The following is a 23,141-nucleotide window of genomic DNA, read 5'->3' as shown; positions in this document are numbered from 1 at the left end:
GTCCAGTCAGTTCTCAGATGACACTTTAATAAAAAGTAGAACTGGTTACTGTATTCCCAGAAGTCTTAAGCACGTATTTGTTTACTGAAGTGTTTCTCTCATTAAATGGAGATCTGGACAGTGAGGGGTGTTGGATCCTCTGCAGTATCTGATGCAATTCAGCTCCAGGCAGCGTTTCCCTGCTTGTCCCCAGCCTTTCCCAAGGGAACGGGATGCACGTGTCCCTTCCCCTTCACACGATGTGACTCAGGAGTGTCACCCCGACATATTCACATTGCTTTTATTTAGGTCTTCCGCCAACAGTTACAGGTAACAGACACTTGGGACTGCAAAGTTGAAGTTGCAAGCAAAAATCAGGACCAAGGCAAAAAAAAAATAAAATCCACAAAGGCAATTAAATCAAATCCAATATAAATACAATGTTCTGGAGCTCTTTAATCATACTGCTTTCTTTAATAAAGAGGTGGTTATGATCTTACAGTATTTTCTTTTGGCCTAATCCAAGGATTTTGTTACTCTTTACCAGTCTTAATTCCACACATACAAAAAAAACCTGATATTCAACCTTTAAAATATAAGCCATATTTTCTTAATAAAATAAGTTTTGTGCTGCTGCTTGTTTAGTAAGTACTGTACATCAGCTGTTCACGGCTATTTAACAAATGGACCATACAGAGTTCAAGCTAGAGCAAAAAAAACCCACAAGAAAAGTAACAACCCAAAGGGAGCATCCTGTAAACACCCTATGTACAGTCCCACACTTGCTCGTAGAAAGGAGGTACGAAAGGGGCTGGAAATCGAACACAAAAGCACTGGAGTCCTGGAAATTTTCTTTCACAACTATTGAAGTGCAAATCACTCAGGCAAGATATGAATTTCACTTGTTTATTGCTCTCCTGCTGTCTGGCTTCCCTTCCTGAAACAATCACATTCTTTTTATTTCACACTGATTTTCCAAGAAGAAAACCTTCCGCGAGGCAACGCTGGGTGACACTGAGACATCGGGTCGGACACGTGCGATCCCAGAACACCCCGACCGCCCTGGAGCTGCGGGGAGAGGGCAGAGCAGACCTCCCGCCCCGTTCTGTCCAGATATGAGATAAGGGGAACAACAGCATTCAACAGGCAAACGAAAGCCACTCCTCTTCCCACAGGACTGCATGCACCCGGCGGCGCTTCCAGTCGCAGACGAGCTCGTGCGCACGGAGAAGGCAGAGGCTCGGAGCCCATCGGGATGTCCGTGGGGGGGTTGTGGCTAACTACAGTCCTGGCATGTACCTGGGTAACACCTATCGCCTACGGCAGCAAAACGCACCTCCACATGCAGCTACTCGTTTGCATCTCGGACAAGGGGGAAATGCCGGTGCCGGAGCGCGGACAGGGCACGGTGCATAGTCCGGTAGAGAAAACATGCGGGTCACTCCAACCTCTCTAAAGTTCTTCAAAGTGGAAACTGGGTTTAAAGGGCACAGCAGCTACTGAGTTTGGCTTTTTTTATTTATCCAAAACCATGAAAACCCAACGCAGAGGGTGAAATAAGGGCAGAACACGATCTGCAAGTCAACAGCTGAGAGTTTCAGAAGCTGTGAAGCTTTTGTGTAGTTAAAATTGCTGTTAAAAGTAGGTGCTACATCAGCAAGTCTTCATTCATAGTTTTCTATGAACAGCCACCTTACAAATGAGTGCAAATCTTAAAGGTCCATTTTACATTTCAAGTCTCAAGGTTAAAAAAAATTGTTACAGAGCAACAAGCTGTTTCTGTAAATACCCACACTATCTCTTTTCAAATGGTTAAAAATGGCACGTGCTATGCCACAGCTACTAAAAGACATTTCAGAATTCTAGACCCAACTAAAACACTAAAATAAAAACGAGGAACCAAAATCCCTTTGCCCCTCGCTGCAGAGCAGCAGCCAGGCGCGTTCCGGTGTAATGCTGGTGAACAAACTGATTTGCAGAGAGAACCTTGACCTTGACCCCGATTTTATTCTTAATGAGAAGCTTTCTACCACCAGGTGAGCGGGAACAGCCCCTCTGAGATCGTTTTGCTTTCAATGAACACAAGCCAGAGTTCGGAGGATGAGATGGAGGTGCTGATTGGTGTCACTATGCAGGCACTTGTGTAGAGGAATGTAGGCTTCTCATGTTGACACTTAGTGTTGATGCGTTCCCTACGCTCTAAAAGCCTTCCTAAGAGTTCCCTACCTACTGACCACGGACAGTTCCTGGTCTCCTCCTCGTCACCTTGAGGATATACAGCAGTGGAGGTTGACACAAGGTGCAAAGGAGAATATGAACCAAACACTGTGGTCTTGAGGAAAAATAGGACTGTGCTAAACGTAGGATCTTCACCAAACGTGACATCAGTGGGCTCAGCACTTAGTTTGCATAGCATAGTGATGTCTTCACTGTTCACAAACACGTTGCCCCAAAAGAAAACGGGAAGAGTGAATTCCCGGGGTTAGGACAGCTCAACAGGCCAACATGACCGGTGTGTTTCTCGTGAAGGCAAGGCAAGTTTCCGCGTCAGAAAGTACAAACCAAAGAGGTGTGGATGTGCTCCTGTCCGCGCGCGGGCCGGGGCAGCGCTCGCGCGGGGCTGCCTGGGGCACGCGTCGGGCAGGAAAATGAGACCAGAGCTCTTCCCCGCAGAGCGTGCGCCTCGTTCGTCCCTTGAAGGAGGCGCTGGGAGCACTTTCATCTCAAAAACCCCAGATAATCTGCCCGGATGATATCGGTACTGAGCTGCCCCCACGGCCCCGCCGCCGTGCGTGCGGTCGCTGCGCAGCAAAACGGGCCTGAAAAGCAGTGACCAGGTTCCTGCGGGGAAAAAGGCTGTTTTCCTGCTACACACACAAATCAGGAGTTTCCCCCGTGACAACAACAAGGATTTCATCATTCTAAGGAATGATCTGGTGTGCTTTCAGAATCAAAACCCTGGGCATGAGAGCAGTGATACTGTGACACGAAGAGCAGCAAAACTGAGCAGCAGAGAGAGTGAGCCGGGAGGTGCTGGAGGTGGGGGATGTGGTAGTTGGAAAGCAGCCAGCCCGGGCAGACACATGCTGGATGCACAGGGACCACGGGCACTGCGGAGCGCCCGGCACGGAACGGGCTGCAGGCGGCAACACTCATCGGACAGGAAACGCTGGAAAGCTCTGGCATGAGCACACAGCCTCAGGAAGTGCGGGGATGTAAACTCTGAGAATGTTAATGACTTGTGGATTTTGGCAACAGACTCAGTATCATATAAAAATAATGTCTAGTAAAAAAATCCCGGTGTCCCATCATAAAAATTCGGGGGGGAAGAAAAAAAAAAAAAAGAAAGAAAAAATGGATAGTGCTTTCTCTCCTCATGGGATGGAGATGCCCCCATTTGTCAGAACAGTTTTAAATAACAAGTAGTACATTGGAAACAAAAATGGGTCAGCAGCCATTAAACGTGTCCTGTATGAAAGTGCACATCTTTCAATGGGGTTTAACCACCGTGAGGTCGTGATCTGACACAAACTGCAACTGAGGACCATAGAAATTAACTCCTTCTGATGGAAATATGGACCACCATCAAGACAAGATTACTAGTTTCCTTACAAGATTAAAAACATTGAAATTTTGCAGCATCATAGTAAGGCACTCACCCATGGAATAGTCTGTGACTGTTGCTTCGAGCGGCAGCAGCTGACTAGCTTGTAACACGAGGAAGACAGTTTTCAGTTCTGAGCTAAGTGCTAGGGTGCCTTACATTATCCGGGGGGAATTACTCGGGGGCGGGGAACTGTTAGTGTTAGAATTCTCCTATAAACTAGTTGTTTTTTTTTTTTTCCCCCTTAACCCATTAAAGCATCTCATAATCTAAAATATTAGTTTTATAAATCTAGTCTTCTGTTTTAAGGCTCTAAAAATCCCCTCCCCCCAACCCCCACAAAAAATACCTACCAGCGCCTGGTGGGCAACGGAGGACCAAAGCCGCCAGTTCACAGTCAGGAGTCTCTAGTATTGCATCTTAAAAATGAAAACCTGCTTCCGCCTCCCGGGAGTTTTATCCCTTCCCTTGAATGCCTTCATGTGTTTGGTCAGGTCAAAATTTTGCAAAGCCAGAAAAAACTAAAAAAATAATCATCATCATCACCATCATCATCATCATCATCATCAGTCTCTTTCTTCCAATCCGACACAGGTGTTGGATCGTTCTGTCCCGTGGTGCTGGTCTCCTGCCTCGAGTCGACGCTGCCTGCCCTGCAGTGATTTCTCATTGGAAAAAAAAAACAAGGTGTCCCAATGCTTCCTTTTTTGTATGGCTCCTACAAATCTGAAAGCTTTCTTGAGTGAGGTAACAAAAGTTAGGCTTTCAAGCAAAGTACATGGTACGTAAAGTGTCCTGATGAACCTGCACAGCCTTCGCCAAGGCCTGGGGGTCTCTGCCGTTGCTCTGTCCAGATATATGGCTGCCCTCGCCGCTGAAAATCAAGGAAATCGCTGCATAATTATTTCATATTTTCCCCCCAGGAACTCCCCTGGAGATGGGAGTCAGCTGAGTGCTGGCAGCACAGGAAGGCACCTCACTGCAGCACATGGAGATGCTGCATGTGACAGTGCCTGTGCCTGGACTGCAGAGATTCCAGCACCTCGAGGCAGCTGGGAATGCTCAGACAGGCCAGGGATGCTCCCGCTGGCTGAGATGAGCTCAGGATGGGATTTAACCCTCCGCTACCCCTGCTGCCCCCGTGCTGGGACTTAAGAGGATGCAGCTACATGCAGGTCTCCCCCCCAGAAAGGCTGTGCTGCAGCACCACTCGGACACAGACACTTTCATGCCCCTTGTCCCCTGCCCATACCTGGCTGTGCCCTCCCAGGGCCACAGGCTGAGCCCCTCACCTGTCGTGCTCCTTGTCCACGAGGTGGTACCTGGCCCGGAATGCCACCAGCCGGGCGTAGTAGGCTGGGGCTGGGATGGACACGGAGCGGGTGCAGCGCACGTAGGTGTGGCACAGCTGGTACGTGAGGATCTGCAGCTCATCCGCCGTGAACCGGTTGTCATCCCACAGCACGTAGTAGTGGGACGGCCGGCTCGTGCCCTGGGAAGGAGGGGGGCAGTGTGAGAGGTGCTGCCAGCACACGGACATGGGCAGCCACAGGCAGCTGCCTCGCACCCTCAGGATCCCCGCCCTGATCCAAATGATCTCTCAGACAGCCTGGGCAGGAGAGAGGCCTGTGCTTCCCTGCTGTGAGAGCCCCACGGGGTGAGGCAGGAAAGCCCTTGGCACCGAGGTGCAAAGCAGCACTAACGCCACTGCCCGGTGCCTGTTCCCTGTGTGCCGCTGCTCCCGGCGTGGCACAGCCCACGGGATCCCCACCGACCCCGGCCAGCTCCCACTGTCCACGCAGGGGAGGGGAGGCCAAGCAGCCTTCCTTGTGGAAGCAGCTGCAGATTAAGTGAGAGCAGTTTTTCCAGCCTGGTTTCTGACTAATCTTGGCTGCCTGCAGCCAGGCAGCTGCAGAGCAGGCAGGGACGGCTGGCCCAGCTCTGCCGCCCACGGCCAGACAGCAGGTCCCTGCTGACAACCGGGTGCCTGGCGAGCCCAGCACGCTCAGACACCAGCTGACAAGCTGCTGAATTGGCTGCTCTGAAGGAGGAAAATCTCTTAGGAGAGATCCTTGGCTCCAGGAGAGAAATGGAGTACGTGCCACACAATGCAGCAGCAGTGCGGGCCCGGCACCTGCTCGCCAAACCACCGCAGTGGCAGCTTGGATCCAGCTGCCCTCTCTCCATGCCAGAGGGAGGCTGGGACAGGGCTGGGACAGATGCATGAGAGCAGAGTCTGCCACACCAGCCAAAAAACCCTACAGCACCACAACAGCCATCGCTGCAGCGCGGTACCTGAATGCCTGCATGACTGCACAGGTAGAAGTCGAACTCAAAGGGGTGGGTGATGTTTGTATCCACTGTTGTTCCTGCTGGGATGTTCCCGCTCTTCCCAATCTACAGGGAATAGAAAGAGAGATCTAAGTGCTGCAGAGCTGGGTTATTTCCAGGTGCCCAGAGCACCATCCCTAACACAGCTGCCCCAGGGCCCCAGCGCAGGGTCCCCGTGTCAGTGTGAGAGCAGCATGGAGAGCCACTCCCCAAGTGTCGGTTCCAGGGGGACTCAGGCAGCTCTTCCTGCTCTGCTCCCTGTGTAAACAGGCCTGCTGGCATTCTCTGCAGGCAGCAACATGGGGACAGAGCCAACAGCAGGGTGAGGGTTGGGCACTGGCCCATCCTACTGCAGAGATGAGGCTTAAGTGAGCAAAACTCCAGGGTTCTCTGCAGAACATGTGCTGGAGTCTGTGCCACAAGATACTGGGGCTTTTACATCCTGATCAGAACAGTCCTCAGTTCCCAGGATTAAATCTTGCTGCTCTAACTAGAGCAGAGTCTGGTTAGACTCGATCTACCCACTAAATTCAGATGACATCTAGGAAAAGCGACAGCATCAACATTGCTGCAGAGCACACACAAACAAGCTGTGAGCAAGGGGTTATTCAGCCTGTCACGTCAGCAGCTCCAGCTATCACCAAAACAACAGATGTTTTCAAGCTGACAGAGGTTATTTCAAGAGTCACCAGGATCATCAGCACCCAGTAACTCATAATAACAGCAAACAGCTGGCTGGGGTTCTAGAGGCAGCCTAATCCACGTGGCTGTGGGAGTCCAGCGAGCAGCACGTTTCATTCAGAACAAGCTCTCGCTGCCAGTGTTGAGATTCCCCCTTGGCAAAGCCAGGGCTGGCTCTTCCATCAGACAGAGATGAATCAGCTGCCTCCCACCCCACAGTGCTCACCCTCTCGTTCTTGTCTGCACAGAAGAGACGGGTGTGATGCCTCTTCTGGACGACGATGTAGGTGATGCCAGGCTGGTAATCTTTTTCCAGTTTGATGCAGGCGTCTCGGATCGCCAGGAGCTCATAGTGAAGGATCTGGAGAGACAAGGGCACAGAGTGTGGGGATACACCAGCACCCAGCTGTCCCTGGCACCCTTGGGGAGCCCTGCAGGAGTTGGTGCATCCCTGCTGCCCGACAGGGATCTGGGGGGTCCTCACCTGTGGGAGCTGCCCCTCGGGAACACCATCGCGGTAGAAGATGATCCTGGTGGGTTTGAAGCGGGTGGATTTGTAGAACTGGATGAGGAGCTCCCTCACCATGTAGGACAGGTCCTCGATGATTTCCTGGCGCGGGCGCTGCACGCGCACCGTGGCACAGTACCGGCTGGGGTGGGCGTCCATGCTGCCCACGACCTGCAGCGACAGGCCAGGCCCGAGTGTTACACCGGCAAGGACAGCTGGCCGTGGGCAGAGCACCTGAGCTCACAGATCAGATGGGACAGCAAATACTGTACAGGCAACCAGCACCCAAAAGGGACATCCCTGGTCGTGGCCACATCCCGGTGTCACAGTCTACCATGACCTTTGCAACATTTACAGGAATTTCCAGTGAGACAACTTTGGCTGGTGCCACTGAGTGACGTGGCTGTGGGGGCTGCTGCTGCTCTGCCCAGTGGTGAGGGGGAGCAGGGCTGCCCCGGACAGCCACGGGCTGTCCGAGGACACGGTGGGTCAAGTCACCTCAGAGACGTCAGAGCAAGAGGCCAAGAGCAGCCAGGCTCGGCTGTGACACAGGGACAGGGGTGCAGTGTGAAGCAGGTGCTGGCCCACCCTTGGGGACATGCCTGGCTGCTGTGACTTTGCTGTGTGCCCCATGTCCCCCTGAGCAAGGGGGAAGCACCACATATCCCCCCCATCCCAGCAGTGTGAACCTGCTGCCCTTCCCCAGAGCTTTCACTTTTGCTTCACAAACAGCTCTGGGGTTGGGGCTGCTGCACTGGAGCCAAGGCACACAACAGAAATAGTTCCTCCAGCCGTGGACTCCCCTTGCCTAATCAACAACACACCAAGGACAAGGTCAAGTCCCTCTGAAGGCTCTACCCTTCTCCTCCCCTGCAGCTTCAAAAAAGCTTTCATAAAAAGTAAGAAAAAAGCCCCAGTGGTCCTGCACAAACCACAGAAGATGTTTTCAGAGGGGAAGTGTCGCCGCCAGGAAACAGACTGTTCTGTCCCACCCACACCTACAGCAAACAGCCCAAAGCCTTTCCCAACCCCTTCTAATTAAGAAAAAACACTCTTCCAAAGATGCATTTGCATGCCAAGGAAAACCTGAGCTGTGAGTCCTGGAAAGTTAAGAACTTAATAGGAAAATGCTGACGTGCTTAATTAAAACAGACTCTGAGAGAACCTGACACTCTCCTGTGCTCCAAAGAGCAGAGGGCAGCGTCTCCCAGCCTGAGAGAGGGCACGAGCTGCCCCCAGTCCCACTGGCACTGAGCAGCACTTCGCTCCTGGATGCTCATTATTCATTTGAGGAGAAAGCAAATCCTCCTTCCCAAAAGGCTCAGAAGCCCAGTCACCCCAGTTTCCCCCATCTCCAAAATCCCAGCTCTCCCGCCGGGGGAAGGTCCCTCCGGGGCTGCAGCTGGCCCAGGATGCTCCAGGATGACTTGGTGCAGCTCCAAGCTCCCTGCACGTCACGAGCCCCATCTGGTGGCAGCTGCCAGCTCTCCCTGTATCTCCCCAAAACTGCAGCTCCTCTGCCGAGAGGCAGAAGAGGATCAGGGAACCACCTCCCCAGGAATGGGATGAAACACCCGACAGAGCACAGGGCCACCCTAATAACTGCCACCATGGGGACAGCAGTGACACAGCCCCCTCAAGGACACATGAGTCCCATTCCAGCTCCTGCACCCTTGCAGGGCTTTTGGGCACCAAACTGGGAACTTACAGCCGTTATGGAGGGTTTCTTCCCATCTCCTGCCGGTGGGTGAGTGACATCGGCCCCAAGGAAAATCACCGGCTGCTGAAAGACAGCAGAGCTGGTGGGAGAGGAGAAAAAACCACAGTCAGCCTTTAGGACCACCTCAGGGTGATGCCAGCCCAATGGAGACGAGAGATGACACCAAGGACATCTCCTGACCTCCAGCTCTAGTCTGGGCACATCAACAAGATGAGACAGGCTGCAAACCCGCATTTGAAAGAGCTGCTTTATGCAGGCCCCCTCATAAAGCCAGGCAGGCAGCACCACCAGGGACTTGGAAACAGCCCCAAAACTGTGAGAGGCAGTGGCAGTACGAACCGCTGGTGAGGCACAAGGATGTTGTTGATCCCGCCAAGCTTGACGTTGATCTTGAGGCAGAGGTTGGAAAGGGTCTGAGGGGAGGTTTTCACCACGTTCTTGACCTGGACACACTGCGTGGCCATTCCCAGGAGAGTGTCCCCAACACGCTTCACCTCAGCTGCAGGCAGAGGAAGCGGGTGAGCACATAGGCAACCAGCACCACACTGCTCCCAGCAGCACCCTCAGGAATGGGGAGAGAGAGCACCATGGGAGCCAACCCTGCTGAGGCAGAGCAAAGCCCTTCTCCTCTCTCTGCTCGCCCCAGACGCACCGTACACCGGCGTCTTCCCTGGCAGGATGACAATGATGAGCTGAAGGCCCGAATAGGTGTTCTTGAGGTGTCGGAACATGGGCTCCACACTGTCTGCACCCTGGGCGTACTTGCAGAAGCAGGGCTGGCCCTGGATGGGCATCCCGGCGTCCTTGGAGATCTTGCGCAGCTGGTCTGTGAAGTTCCTGTGCCGGGAGGAGAAGCCGTGAGCCCCGAGCCCTCCCGATGGCAGCTGTGCCATCCCGGCACCGAGCACGGAGCCCCTCGGCCGAGGGCTGCCTACGGGACAGAGACAGGGCCATCCCAGCATCCTGCCATGGCTCTACAGCACCCACCAAGTGCACACGACCAGCATGTGTTAGAGCTCAACTGCCCCCTCTCTGTGCCCTCTTACCCATGTACTGACTCTTCCTGAAATGACAGAGCCCTTCTCTGTTGGGAAGCTGGAGAAGCAGGGAACGGACCTGCTGCCTGGGACAGATAATTTCCAGGTGATTGCAAAGCTGTTGCCAGCCTCACAAAGTGCTCAGCCAGACTCTGGATTTTTGGATTGCCAAGGATGGATCTGATGCAGTAAGAGCCAGAAGGAGCACGGGGCTCTCAGCTCTGCCCCAAAAGGGGCATGGGAGGAGCATGGTGCCACTCCCACCTGCACCCAGGTACTGCAGACATGGACACTCTGAGCTGTTCCAAAACCCAAACTGACCATGCCAAACACCCAGAAGAGGCACACAAAGCGCTTGCCTTAATGCATCCACTCTCAGTCAGGAGAAACAGAGGCCCCATCAGAATCCAACACAAAAGTGCCCATTTCCCGAAATCAAATAAATTGTCACTGCTCTACATCCCTTCACTACAGAAGCAGTTTCTCTAAGCTACCAAAGCTTTTCAGAAAGCCCAAAACTTCTCCATAATAACCCATGAGAACTTGAGATGCTTCCTACATGAATTATGTTATTTCAGACAGATTATCGAGGAAACTCTAAATCAAATATCCCTCACAACCCCTTCTCTCTGAGGAGATTCAGCTAGAAGAGTTCAATACAGCTTTAGTGCTGACAGTATCAGCTCACAATACTGCAGCTCCCTGATGCAAAGAGCAGATTGAGGAGAGCCTGACAGGCAGCTCACAGGTGCTCACTCTAACCTGGCAGCTTTGGGATGGCTCAGGGACTGTTTGCAGCCAGGACAACCAGCCAGGCCCTCTGGATAAACCAACAGCAACAGGAACTGAACACCCCAGATCAGACTGGTACCACGAGCAGTGGAGCTCTGTGCAGCTCCAGCACCGGTGATGCTGGATGTGCAGCCCCAGGCTGGGAGCAGCAGGGTGGCCACAACAGGAGCCACAGCCCTCCCAGCTCCCCCAACCCACACGGGCTGCCCCTTTCCTTACTTCAGCACCTCCTCTCGACACTGCTTCTGCGGGGCAAAGCAGGCAATGGCCCAGACTTTGATCTCAATGCCGTTGTAGAACTGCTTCCCTCGCATGTCCCACACGCCCTGGTTGGGAGTTGCAATGGCCCGGTTCTGCAAGGCAAACAGAGGGTCAGAGCACTGCAGCCTGCCCAGCCCCGCAGCCCAGAGCCCGCACGGGCCAGGCTGTGCTCCCTGTCACGGCGCCAGAGCCGACTGCTGGCACTGCTGGTGATGGGCAACCCACAGCCTCAGCTCCTCAGCAGTGACAGCAAATTCACCCGACCTGCCCTACCCTGAGCATCCCTCTCCCCTTCACCTCTTGGTTTTGTCACCAGTGACTCTCGGCTACAACTTCCAGACCAGTTATATTGCAAAAAACCCAAAACCCACAAACCGGAGGCACTCTGATAAAAAATTCCAGCTCTAACCTACAAATGTGAAGGTAAGACAAATTTTGTTGAGAAGCAGCGTTTTCAGGTGTGACAGCATCTCCCTCACAGTGCAGCTGAACCCAGGCAGGGCAGCCTTGCTTACCCGGCCTCCATACTGCAGGATGGGCGCCGGCAGGACCCGCCCCGTCACCTCCGTCATGTCATCCTTCACCTTGATCCCAAACTCCTGAATGTATGGATCCAGGTTGTAGCTGGCGTTCTTCATCTGCAGAGGGAAGGAAGGGCCATGGGAGGGAGTGAGACCAACTGCTGCATCCCAGGCAGTTGCAGCTGGCTGGGAACTGTGGGCATTTGTGGGAAGTCCTCTGTCAGGGGAGAGTGAGTGGGTTAACACAAAGGCCCAGACCCCGTCCTCCAAACTGACCCACGGGGACCTGATTTTGGAATACACTGACCAATGCAACTAAGAGCAGAGCCTGCTCCTGAGATTTAAGGCTTCAACAGAAGGGTTCAGACTGGAGAGACTTATCAAGAGTCCCAGAAGGAATATCAAATGTCTCTGGCTTTGAAAGCCCAGGGACAGCCGTTTGGGGAACAACAGCCCCATTAACCAGCAGCCAGGCACAGATAGAGTTCCTGTACTGCAGCCCCACCATGCACAGCCCCACGTACACCCACAGCCGGGGGCATTTCTCTAATTTTTTTCCCTATTTTTAGTTCCAGCTCCCTTTGGGTCAGGTTCCATCAGCACGAGGACCTGAATTTGCCATACACGCATTTCTATGGTCACTCTGAGCTGGGCTCCCCTGTGCCAGTGTCCATTACACACATGCAGGCACCTCTGACTGCAGATTCAGTGGGAAGAGGGGGATAAACCCACTCCATTAACCCCACCAGCACCTTCTGAGCAGGTCACAGCTCCCTGGTGCAGAGCAGCTGAGGAGCAGGACCACGGCAAGGTCCATCACGGACACAGTGCTGTAACCTGCCCTCGGAGCCGCAGCCCCAACAGGTCCCTCAGGGACTCGTGCCACGTACCAGGCGACTGATCTCCTCCTGCCTGTCTGGGGCAGACCTGGCTGTTGCTTTTATCATGGTTGACGTTTGATTGTCCGTGAGCTTCTTGATGCACCGCTGGCCAGCCACGATGTTACACACCTGCACGGGAGGGGACAGCACGTGTTGGGGACAGGTGAGACATGAGGGACCACGGCTGAGCACAGCACTCGGGCCCTGCAGCCAGCCCCAGACTGGAGGTGCCAACACTCACCTCCAAGGGCAGGTACGTGTGTTTCTGCTCCTGGCCAACCTGGAGACAGGGCAGGTGGGGGTATTTCAGCTGCAGGTTGTATTTCTGCTTAAAGTACTGAGCCACTGTGCACTCCACAGTCTGACCGCTCTCCAGCTGCAGAGGGAACCTGGCAGAGGCAGGACATGAGGGATGCACCTACTCAGAACAGACACTTCCAGGCCTCAGGCACTATATACTGTGCCTGGGAAGAGGGAGCTGCCAGGCTCCCACCCTGAGCTGCCGTACAACAAAATAAAAGGCATAACGGTGTATTTCAGAAATGGAGTCAGGAATACTCTGACCCAGTGTGGGACTGAGGTCCCTAAATAAAGCTCTCCCTCACTAATCCAGCTAATCAGGGCAAATGTTTATTGCAGGACGTGCCACACATGCCACAGTCAGGTACAGAAATACAGCACACTGGCACTTGGGAGGGCTTGTGTGCCCGGTGCCCTCCCTGGGAGCTGAGCTGAGCTCCAGAGACAGGCAGACAGGCCTCTCCTAGTGTGGGGCAGCAGCCCCAGGGTGGGCAGAGTGTGGGGGGCAGGAGGGGACATTTCCCTTCAAAAACACAGAAAAAAAAAATCCACCTTCCTGGCTGCAGGGCTGAGGGGTGCCACAACACCCACAGCCGGAGCATGATACCCAGTCTCACCCAGCACCAGCTGCTCCCAGCTCCATAAAGAGCTCCGTGAAAATGCAGAATTGACTTGATATTCTTTATGGAGCCAAAATTAGACAGGAGAGCCAGGCTGAACACCCTGGTGAGGCACCACATTCCTCCTGTGCTTGCCAAGCTCTGGGGCTGTGACCCAGGGATGCTGGAGCACAGGGGACACCGAGGGGTGCCGAGGCCCAGCCTGCTCCCAGGCACACGCGAATAATTCCAAGGCAGACACTCATGTTATCCCCTGACAAAGCCTCTGCTCTGGCAGCGGCTATTTTAAGAAAGAAGAAAACCAAACTCGGAGGTAAAAACTAGGACAATTCCTGGCACGTCAGCTCCCGCCCGCCGCCGCGCTCCGCCTGCCAGACACAGCATCCTCTGTGCTCCCACCTCCCTGCATCCTGCTCCGCGTGTGGCACAGGGCTCCAGAGCCTCCCACACGTCTCCTTCTGCCATCAAAGGCTGGAGCTCCCTGTCCAGCTCTCCCTAACGACACCAGCAGCTGTTAACAAGGAGAACAGCGTGGATTTTTCCAAGGGCACTGCCCACCCGCCTTACGTCTGGTGGCTGGCCGGCCGCCGGGTAACGTTACACACGCGGTATTTCCTCTTCATCTGCCCACAGTGGGTCACCTCCACCTTCAGACCTGAAGGGAGACAGGGAGACACAGCACTGTCATGGTGAAGGTGGGAGCAATTCCCCTTTGCCCAATTCCCCCAAGGCACTGCCAAACCTTCCTTAGCTAATCCCCCACTTGCAGACACCCTGACAAGAGCACGAGGGAGGCAATGGTGTCCCATGAGACATTTAAAATGTGCAACCCTTGTACCCCCACCTCGCTGCAGGGGCTGGGGGGGTTACAAGCCACAGCAGCTGTCAGGGGATGGGTCCCAGTGTTCCCTGGGGGCTCTACCTTTGATCTCCTTGGTGAAACGCACTCTCTGCGAGTCCGTCAGGGGCTTGGGCTGCTCGTCGATGTTACGGATGTCCAGCACCTCGCACATGAACTCGATGACAGGCTGGGCCTTGTAGAAGGCGGTGGCCGACACTGTGGAACAGACACCACGATGTGTCTCTGGCCCCCACCAGCCTCCCCAAACACACCCGGCCCCACCGCTGCAGCTCCCCAGCATGAGAAATAACGTCACCATCGATGTTGAGCATCATCTTCCACATGGCAGGCCGGACTGACTGATGGAAGCCGAACCAGACCTCCCTGCCCCCTCCCAGGGGGTGGTAGTAGCCTTCGGGGGGGGAGAAGAAGGAGCGGCCGACAGGGGTGTACCTGTGAACGGGGGCAAACCACGTCAGCACACCAGCCCTGTGGCATCACCCCCAGCCCCCCGAGCCAGTGCTCCCCCCCACCGGCTGCACCACCCACTTTATTTCTTTTCCAGGAGCACCCAGAGATGCAGCAGGCACAGCCACCTCCTCCCAGCAACCGTCAAGGCCAGTGCCAGCCACAACAGCCTGGCAAGGGCAGCGGCCCCCTTCCCTCCCTGGCACAGGTACCTCATGGAAGCCAGGTGCCTCATGGCAACATCCAGCGCCTGGACGGACTCCAGGGGGACGGGGATCTGCCCGCTGACCAGGGCCTCGTGCAGCATGCGCCAGCTCACGATGGCCATCCATTTGATGGAGACCTTAAATATCCTGTCCTTGCCTTCCCCCGGGATCGTCACCTCAAAGTCAACCTGGGTGCAGGAAGGAAGGGACAGTGACCGTGGCATCCCCGCAAGGACAAGGTGGGGTTGTTTTCAGCTGGTCCTTCTCAGGAAGGAGGGAGGTCACACTGTCTGCACGGGGCTCGCCGCCCCTCTTACCCGCTCGTTCCCAATGGGCAAGGCTGTGACAGTGTAGATGTTCTTCTTCCCATCATAGACTGGTTTTCGGTCGCCAAAGATTTGCGGTTTGAAGTGCTGCACCATGTACTCCACAACTTCCCTACGCAGGCAAGAAAGAGGGGCAGGGGCGGAGAAGGGAGAGGTTTGTTTTGCCAGTTTCTTTATACCCTGACACCTCCTGTGACCTGTCCAGTGCCCCTCAACCTCCCTCCCCAGGGGACCTGAGAGTTGGGCCGAGTCCCCCTGAGGAGGAAAGCCCCTGGACAAATGGCCACGTGCCTTGCCCCACAGCCTGGTACACACGCTTTGGCAGAAGGGGTGTACATGGCAGGGGGGAAGGCGCAGCCGCCGGAGCTGCCGCAGACCCGCCGCATGTGCCGGGAGGGAGCAACTCGCTGCCGAAGGCATGTGCAGCATCTGCTCTCTGGCCTTTGGGTCACAGAGCTCCCCGGGCTGCGGGGGCAGGAGGGGACAGGCAGCAAACTGCACATCAAAAAGGAAAACAAAGGAAAGTAAAGAACACGATGGCCTGAGGTCCGGGGTCACTATTTTTAAATGGGGGATTGTTGCCAAAATAACACAGCTGTGTTGGAGCAGCAGGGACCGTGCTGAGGCTCCGGACCACTGAGGCTGCCGGGGAGGAACCAACGCTGCTGCACAGATATGGCTGGGGGTTCCAGCCACCCGTGGGTGTTGGGCAGCACCGTGACCCCTGCCACTGCTGTGACCCCTGCCACAACATCACCCTGACGGCTTCCATTGCAAAGACAGAGACAGGCACTTATGGAGCCTCCACAAGGAAACTGGAAGCAGGAAACAAGTGCCAAAACCTCTAATACTGCTCTAATACTTGCCTTACCTGTTGACTCTGCGTGGACATTTGTCGGGCTTGATATCCACTTCATAATGATACACATCGATCTTGGGAATGTCCACTTCAAAGTAGTTGGCCAAGAGCTTGATGGGCTTCCCGACGGTTCCTATCCCGGGCCGCCGTGGCGCTTGAAACACCTGCTGCAAGGGGGGCAGGTATGCGCCTGCAGCTGCGGGAGAGAGCTCAGGTCAGGAGGGCTGGGAGCAACCCTGTGCCCGGACAGACAGACCACGCACAGCCACAGTGCTCTCCAGCACCGCATCCCAAGCCAGAAGGTCCCCCACTACCCCTGCTCCTGGCAGGAGGTGGCAGTGGCAGAATTCAGAGCAGCAGAGGAAGCAGCTTCCCTGGGCACTGTCTGGGGAGCACCAGCACTAGCCAAGCCATGGAAGGGCAGTGCCACAGCAGCCCCACCGCCTCCCTCGGCACTGCCTCCTCTGATGGGAGAGAAGCACCAGCTCCACCAGCATGGAGTTGCAGGTCTGCCCCTCTCCAAGGGGATGCAATTCCCTGGATACTCTGTCAGCAGGGACCTACAGCATTTCCCCTCCATCCTCCAGCAAATTCTGACTTGCTGCTGGAGAGAGGATGTCAAAGAAACAGGAAACACATTATTGCATCTGCACTATAGCAATGTTGAACTGCTGGGTTATGAAAAAAACCCCAAACCCAAACCAATCCTAAATCCCCACTTCAAGTAGTGGGGGAACCCATAAAGAGGGAGACACCAGTTTTTCCACAATTCCCATTATACAGATTCACTAACAAGGCTCTGGAGACATGGGATGGTACCAGTGCATGGCCACAGGACAGAGTGGTGTTTCTAAGCCAACAGTATCCTCAGACTCAAAGGTATTTAAAACACTGCCAAGGAATTGTTCCACTGCTCTCTGAGGTGAGCCTTGTCCTTCCTGCCCCATTCCCACTTTACCCCTCTCCACCCATCCCAGTTTGCATGTTCTGTGTGTTCCTCAAGCCCTGTGAGGTCTGGGCCAGCTGGGCCGGTGTGGGGAGTGGGTGTGGGGGTATTCACTGTGCTCCATCTGCACAGCCAACTGTCCTCGCCAGCCCCAGACAGCGGCCCGGCTCCAATTCAGCCTCCTGAACACATGGTGCTTTTAACACCCCTTTCTCCCATCCACTTTCTTTTTAAATACAAATTTCAATTCCAGACTAAAAATACCAGGAGCAGAAAAACAGAAGAGCAGCAAACTAAGCTTCAAATTTGTTTTTCACTTTTGCACCCAACCTCTGCAAGACTTTTCCTGCTGATGAAATGCCGGATACCAAGGGGATGGGGCATCTCTGGTGAGCATCCCTGCAGCAGAAGCTCCAAAATCTGCCCTGAGCCTGGGGCAAACCTGGCCCCAGCACCTCCTTGGGCAGGGCAGCATGGGACCTGGAGGAAGGTGGGGATCCCCGAGGGCAGGGCTTGGACCCTGCAGGTACCTGCAGCTGGCCCAGGACAGGGTGACTGCCAGACCCCCCCGGACAAACAGCTGCACTTGGCTCCGGGGGCAGCTTGTTTTAAGGAACTGACTTTCAGACAAGTTGCTCCCGGTGTAAGTCATGTCTCCACATGACTAACATTTCTTGGCAGCGGCCAGCTCCCTGCCTGTGAGCTGATGCATTTCTAAATCATGGTTTGCAATCAAAGAGGTGTTTGCCAGCGCTGCAGGAGCCTCCAGTCCCTGAGTTTGAGTGAGGAACCACACAGCCCATCTGTGCAGGACCTGCCAGGCCACAGCAGCTCTCTGCTGCCTTCCCTGCAGCCACATCATGGCCAGCATCTGCAGCTCCTCCTCCTCTGGATCAACTCATCCCCAAGATGACCCCGACAGCCGTGTGTGAGCAGGAAAGCATCTCCATATGCCCAGATCTCCATGTGCCCATGGCATCCCCATGCATGCAAGGGACGCAGGGTGGTCACAGCTTGGCAGCTGCTCTGTGCCACCTGGGTGCCCAAGAGGAGCTGAAGCTGGTTTGGGGCTGGCAGGAGCTGTAGAGGGGCGACCCAATGGCCCTGCACCAATCTTACACCCTCAGCTCTGCTCCAGTCACTCCAAAAATAAAGCTTTGCCATACAAACCCTCTTGCCACAAGACCCCGAGATGCTTCATGAACATAACACTCTGCAATCAGGCTCATGAATCACAGGTGAAGGAAGAAGCCAGCCTCCAGCAACGCAGGAGTTGGCTCAGGAGTCTGATAGGAACCAGGAGATACAGCAAACACAGGGTAAGATAAATGTGGCTGGAGGGAGCAGCACCCAGTGGCACAGAGATGCTCTGCAAAGAGCAGGGCAAGACCACAACAAGCACTGAGGATGGGCAAGTTCACCCTTGGGCTGACTCAGAGGGTTTTATTTTTGACCACAACACACGTTCCTTGAATGTCACAAGTGGAAGCAGCTGCCACAGCAGCACCTCCAGGATGTGAGCCAGGCTCTCACCCAGCCTTGGCTGCTCCAGCCCAGGTGAGAGGGACCCTAAAGCCTTTTGGTGAACACTCGGGTTAGGTTCATCCCTTCACACACCACATTCCTGCCCTGGGTGCTTAGGGTCCCTCCATGATTTGCCTCGGTGCAAATCCTCCTGAAAGCTGCCCTCTGCCTGGCTTGGAGGATGCTGTGCCAGGGAATCCTGGGCAGCTCGACATGGCATCCCCAGGCACCTCTACAGCCCTGGCAGCAGCTCGGAGCAGCAGCAAAGGGGCCAGCGAGAAGAAGCCTCGTTAAAAAGTGACCCAAAGTGCGTGGAAACAGGAGGGCTCCTGTACGTGGGGGGGCTCCTACACACGGGGAGTGGGGGGCTCCTGCATACCTCGACTCTCCATGGCAAAGCTGCACAGGCTCCCACTTTGTCATGTAAATGTGGTCGCCGGGGCCGGGGGCTGCAGGGCGAGTGTTGTTCCTGCAGCACAATGCGGCCAGTGAGCGGGATGAAATCCGCTGCCATTAGGAATTCCGCGGCCCGGGAGGAACCACAGACTTTCGCACACAAAGCCGTGCCCTGGGGACGTGCCGGCGGCGGGAGCATCGCCGGGTACCGCGGGCAGAGACGGCGGCCAGGGCAGCGCTGCGAGGTGAAAGCAAGTTTGGGGTAATTAGCGCTGGGAAACGCTTTGTTTCTGTTATTTATTGTAACAGCTGGGGAACATGACCCACTGCCCAACAGCTGCCTGCGCCGGGCGAAGCCGCCGGTGGGACGGCATGAAATTACCATGTCATTGAAATCCTCTCCAGCGCCGCATTCAGCCGAGGGGCCGCGGGAACGGCGCCCAGACAAAAGGGAGTTTTATTGCGGCGGCGGCGGGTCCGAGCCGGCCCCCTCCCCGCACACCCACCGCCGAAATACAGCCGGGAACCGGAGAGGAGCAAACGGGGCCGCGGCACCACAAACACCGCCAGACATGCGGCGTGGCCCAACCTCACCCTGAGCCATCTCCCACCTTAAACCACCCCAGCAACTACCCGGGAATTGAAACCTCTATCGGGGGGCAAAGCGAGGGGCAGCACCAGCGGGAAAGGGCACTGCTGGTGGGGTGAGCAATTGGCAATCCAAATCTCCAGGCTCGACACCTTCAAAACCCCCAGCTCTAAGCAGTGACCGATGCCATCCTATGCATCCCAGACTTCAAAAAGCCCCATCTCAGCTCTGCCAGCCCAGATATTGCTGCCTGCTCCTTCCTGAGTCCCCTGAGCACCCCAGGATCACGCAGCTGTGGCTGCTTTTGAGTTTGACACCAAACTGAGTTCCAGGAGGTGATGCCCACGCAGGGCAGAGGCTCCCACGCAGGGCAGAGGCTCTGGCTGCAGCTTCAAACCCGTGTGTGCACCAGAGCCCAGCTCCTGAGGGCAAGGCCGAGCTGCCCAAGTGCTGCTCCTGCCCCGTGTCCAGGTGGCTGCGCCCAAAATATGAGCCAAAACAGGCTTTCCTCTGTTTTACCGTGGTACTGATTTCCGAAAGCAGCTGAGTTCTTTGTAGCCTCAAATCGAGCGCTGCAAAGGGCATTGTTGTGCCAGGTCAAATCTCAGCTTCCCGCCTGGAAATCATGGATGACAAACCCCAAAGTGCAAGTTATACAACTGCCTGGCCAAGGTGGGTGTCCCTGCAGCCCCACACCCTGCAAGCACGGTGCCACAGCCCAGGCCAGGTCAGAGCAAAGCTGTGGATGCTGTGACAGAGCACGAGGAGCAGAGCAAGAGCACCACCACATGCAGGGGCTGCACTCCAGCTGCGCTGGCTCCAGAGAACAGCAGGGTGATGCCAGCGGTGTGGTGATGCCAGTGGTGTGGTGATGCCAGTGGTGTGGTGATGCCAGCGTTGTGGACACATCTCGACCCGCAGTGCCATGAGCCAACACATGAGGGTCCTGCCAAGCCAGCCCTGACTTTCCAGCAGCCCCACATCCCCCTTTTCCACCTCTCTCATGGTGTGTGAGAAGCCGGCACAGCAAGTGCCACCACCCCTGCCGAGCACACCGGGCGGCACATCCAGGCTGCGTGACCCCGATCCATGAGCTCAGGGTCCCCCCTAACAGCGCCTGGACCAGGCAGGGACTGACATCCCCTGCCAGCCCCGCGGGGTCTCCCCCCGCTCCCACACTGGCCAGGCAGCAGCCAGGGACAGCAGAGCCAGGAGCCGCAGACAAAGGCGGCCCCCAGTGCCGGAGGGACAGGACAAAGGCGGCGCCGGCTCCTCTTCGCGTCGAGGCCCCACAGAGCCGCCCCACAGAGCTCCTGGCACAGAGGTTGAACCCGCCTGCAGCCCCCGAGGATCACCTGGCCCAAGGAGCAGCTCCTCTGCCTGATTTGCCGTCCTCCCCGTGTCTGCCATCTTAATAACTTGCCTGTGTTTTGTTCTTCCCGGGGTTTAGGGACAGGCTGCAGAGAGTGTTTAGAGATAAACCATACGTGCCTTGTCTCCAGGCAAGGTGCTTCTCTTGGCTTTGTTTCTCGGCCTAATCCCTTCCCAGAGCCAGGCACACGCGATTTCGTGTTTCCTGAAGATAAAGAGCCCCAACAGACGGAGCAGCTTTGGGGTTTCTGCAGGGTTCAGCACAGGAAGACAACGGTTGAGACTAACAGCCTTTAGGAAGTTTGGGAGGGATAAAGAAAACTGAAAGTTGGGGGAAAATAAGTTTAGTTTTTAAAACCATCATTTCTGTGTGCCTCCTTGAGCGGTGCCTGCGGGTCAGATGTCCCAGGTTTCCCTTTCCAGGCATCTCCACGTTGGGTGCATCCAGACACACGCCAGTTTCTGCTTTATTGCCCTGACAGGCCACAGCACTGTCAGAGCTTGCACGTGAGGCTCAGCCCATACCCAGGGGCATGGCAGGACCCACAGTGGTTCCGGTGACATGGGGTTTGTGTGTCCCCTGCACACAGGGTGACACAGGTGGGAGCAGACATCCTTCATCCAGACTTGGGTAGGGAAGGGAAAACTCCCCAGGGCGCAGCATCGGAGCCCTGCTCCCAGTGCAGCCCCCACGGCCATGGGGATCGAAACCCAAACCTGTCCCCCAAGTGTGACCCCATTCCATCTGAGAGACTGTTTTAAAACAGTTTAAGAGCATCAGTTCAGGCTGGGGTAGGAGGGTGCAGGTGCCTGGCAGCGTTATCTGCGTGGCTCCGAGGCGGCAGTGCCGCTATCGCCCCGAGGCGCTGGCAAAGCCCGCGCTGCCGCCAAATCACGGCTTCCAGAGGCCATAAATCAGCCCCAAACACAAAGCGCCAGCAGCCAGAAGGTAACACAGGCACGGGGAGATCTCTGTGCCAGACTTAAAGTAAATACGGTAAGAAAGGACCAAAGTTTGATTACAAACATGCAGCAGGTTTGTGTCAACATCTCACCGGGTCAACGCATTACTGTGGGTGCCAAACCCACCAGCACGAGAGCGGCGGCAGGGCAGCGACCACTGTCCCCATCGCCCCGTCCCTCAGTACGGCAGCAGCTCCCCGTCTCCATCACCTCATCCCTCCTGCCTTATTTTAGGCACCAAAATCTTCCGTGACTCAGAGCAGCACAAGTTCGCGACGCTCACGCCGGGCACGAGCGAGCGGCCACCGATGACGGCAGAGTTTTAGGCCTGGACCAAGAGCACCATCAGTGCTGCCGTGCCCAGCCGGTGTGTGAGGAAGGGGTGGGGGACATGGGCATGGCTCTGGAGCTCGGCGCCGCACAGGCCCCGGCACCGGGAGAGGAGACGCTGTCACGGCATTGCCGGCCTGCCACCAGCTCCAGCCTGTCCCTGCACCCTGAAACCGGGGAAACGGGGAGCTGGGGGACGGACAGGGAGCTGGAGGCATGGATGGGGAGCTGGGGGATGGATGGGAGGTTGCAGAGGATAGATGGGGTCCTGGAGGATGGATGGAGTGCTGGGGGATAGGTGGGGTGGGAGGGATGGGATGGGAACTGGGGAGATGGAATGGCAGCTAGGGGAATGGAATGGGAGCTCAGCGGATGGAATGGGAGGTGGGGGCATGGAATGGGAGGTGGGGGCATGGAATGGGAGCTGGAGGGATGGATGGGGAGCTGGGGGGATGGATGGGGAGCTGGGGACATGGACTGGGAGCTGGAGGGATGCTGCTGCTGCTTTGTACAGAACAGGCCCCTTGCGCAGGGCTCGCCCCGCGCCCCGGGGACGCTGCGGCCGGACGTGCCCCCCGGACCTGTCCTCCCTGCTGCGGGTGCTCTGCGGGCACGGACCCCTCCGTCGCCCCCCGCCCGCCCCCGCCGCTCCCGGGGCACCCGGGGGGACGCGCCCGCCCGGCGCCCCCGGCCCCGGCACAGCCCCCCCGCACTGCCGCTGCTCAGACCCCGCCGCGTCCCCCGGCACCCCCTGACCCCCGGCATCGCCCCCCGCGACCCCGATGGTCCCCGGCATCGCTCCCCGCACGTCCCTCGCTCCCCGCCGCCGTCCCCGCCGCACGCCCGCCCCCGGTCCCACCGGCCCCATCCCTGGCGGCCGCCGCCGCCGCCCCCGCGGTGCGCAGCGCCCCGATCCCCCGGCGGTACCCGCTCCCGAGGGTCCCGCTTCCATCCCATCCACGCGGGCGGCGCTCCGAGCCGGGGGCCGGGGCAGGGCCGTGCCGGGGCCGGGCAGGGCCGGGGCCGGTGCCGCAGCCGCCTCACGCCCCTCGCGCCGCGCGCACGCGCCGCCGCCGCCCGGCCCCGC

At 56.4% G+C, this 23,141-nt stretch overlaps 1 protein-coding gene across 1 annotated transcript; it reads right to left on the bottom strand.

Annotated features, from left to right (window-relative positions):
- Nucleotides 1-263: 263 nt before the first annotated feature.
- Nucleotides 264-23,080, bottom strand: LOC113987020 (protein argonaute-1). The gene is made up of 19 exons (XM_027719275.2): nucleotides 22,982-23,080; nucleotides 15,948-16,131; nucleotides 15,068-15,188; nucleotides 14,757-14,938; nucleotides 14,393-14,529; nucleotides 14,158-14,292; nucleotides 13,803-13,890; nucleotides 12,557-12,704; nucleotides 12,325-12,444; nucleotides 11,429-11,551; nucleotides 10,872-11,005; nucleotides 9,476-9,660; nucleotides 9,163-9,322; nucleotides 8,812-8,902; nucleotides 7,080-7,274; nucleotides 6,822-6,956; nucleotides 5,879-5,980; nucleotides 4,876-5,075; nucleotides 264-4,457 (listed from the first exon to the last, which is right to left on the bottom strand). Exons 1-19 carry the CDS (start codon nucleotides 23,004-23,006, stop codon nucleotides 4,349-4,351), a joined length of 2,574 nt encoding a protein of 857 aa, XP_027575076.1. The 5' UTR covers nucleotides 23,007-23,080; the 3' UTR covers nucleotides 264-4,348.
- Between the last annotated feature and the right edge of the window lie 61 nt (nucleotides 23,081-23,141).

Source organism: Pipra filicauda, unplaced genomic scaffold (genome assembly GCF_003945595.2).
Source record: "Pipra filicauda isolate LSUMZ 115617 unplaced genomic scaffold, ASM394559v2 scaffold232_size1229904_pilon, whole genome shotgun sequence".
In the NCBI taxonomy this organism is placed as follows: domain Eukaryota; kingdom Metazoa; phylum Chordata; class Aves; order Passeriformes; family Pipridae; genus Pipra; species Pipra filicauda.
The sequence above is the reverse complement of the archived record's forward strand: the minus strand, read 5'-3'. Positions and strand labels throughout refer to the sequence as shown.

What these genes read in the sequence shown, in the direction of transcription:
- LOC113987020 (XM_027719275.2), bottom strand. Translation starts at nt 23,006, where the DNA reads ATGGAAGCGGGACCCTCGGGAGCGG. An exon ending in TGTCCACGCAGAGTCAACAG is followed by an intron (nt 15,189 to 15,947) that starts GTAAGGCAAGTA and finishes TTGCCTGCGTAG; the next exon opens with GGAAGTTGTGGAGTACATGG. An exon ending in TGCCCATTGGGAACGAGCGG is followed by an intron (nt 14,939 to 15,067) that starts GTAAGAGGGGCG and finishes TCCTGCACCCAG; the next exon opens with GTTGACTTTGAGGTGACGAT.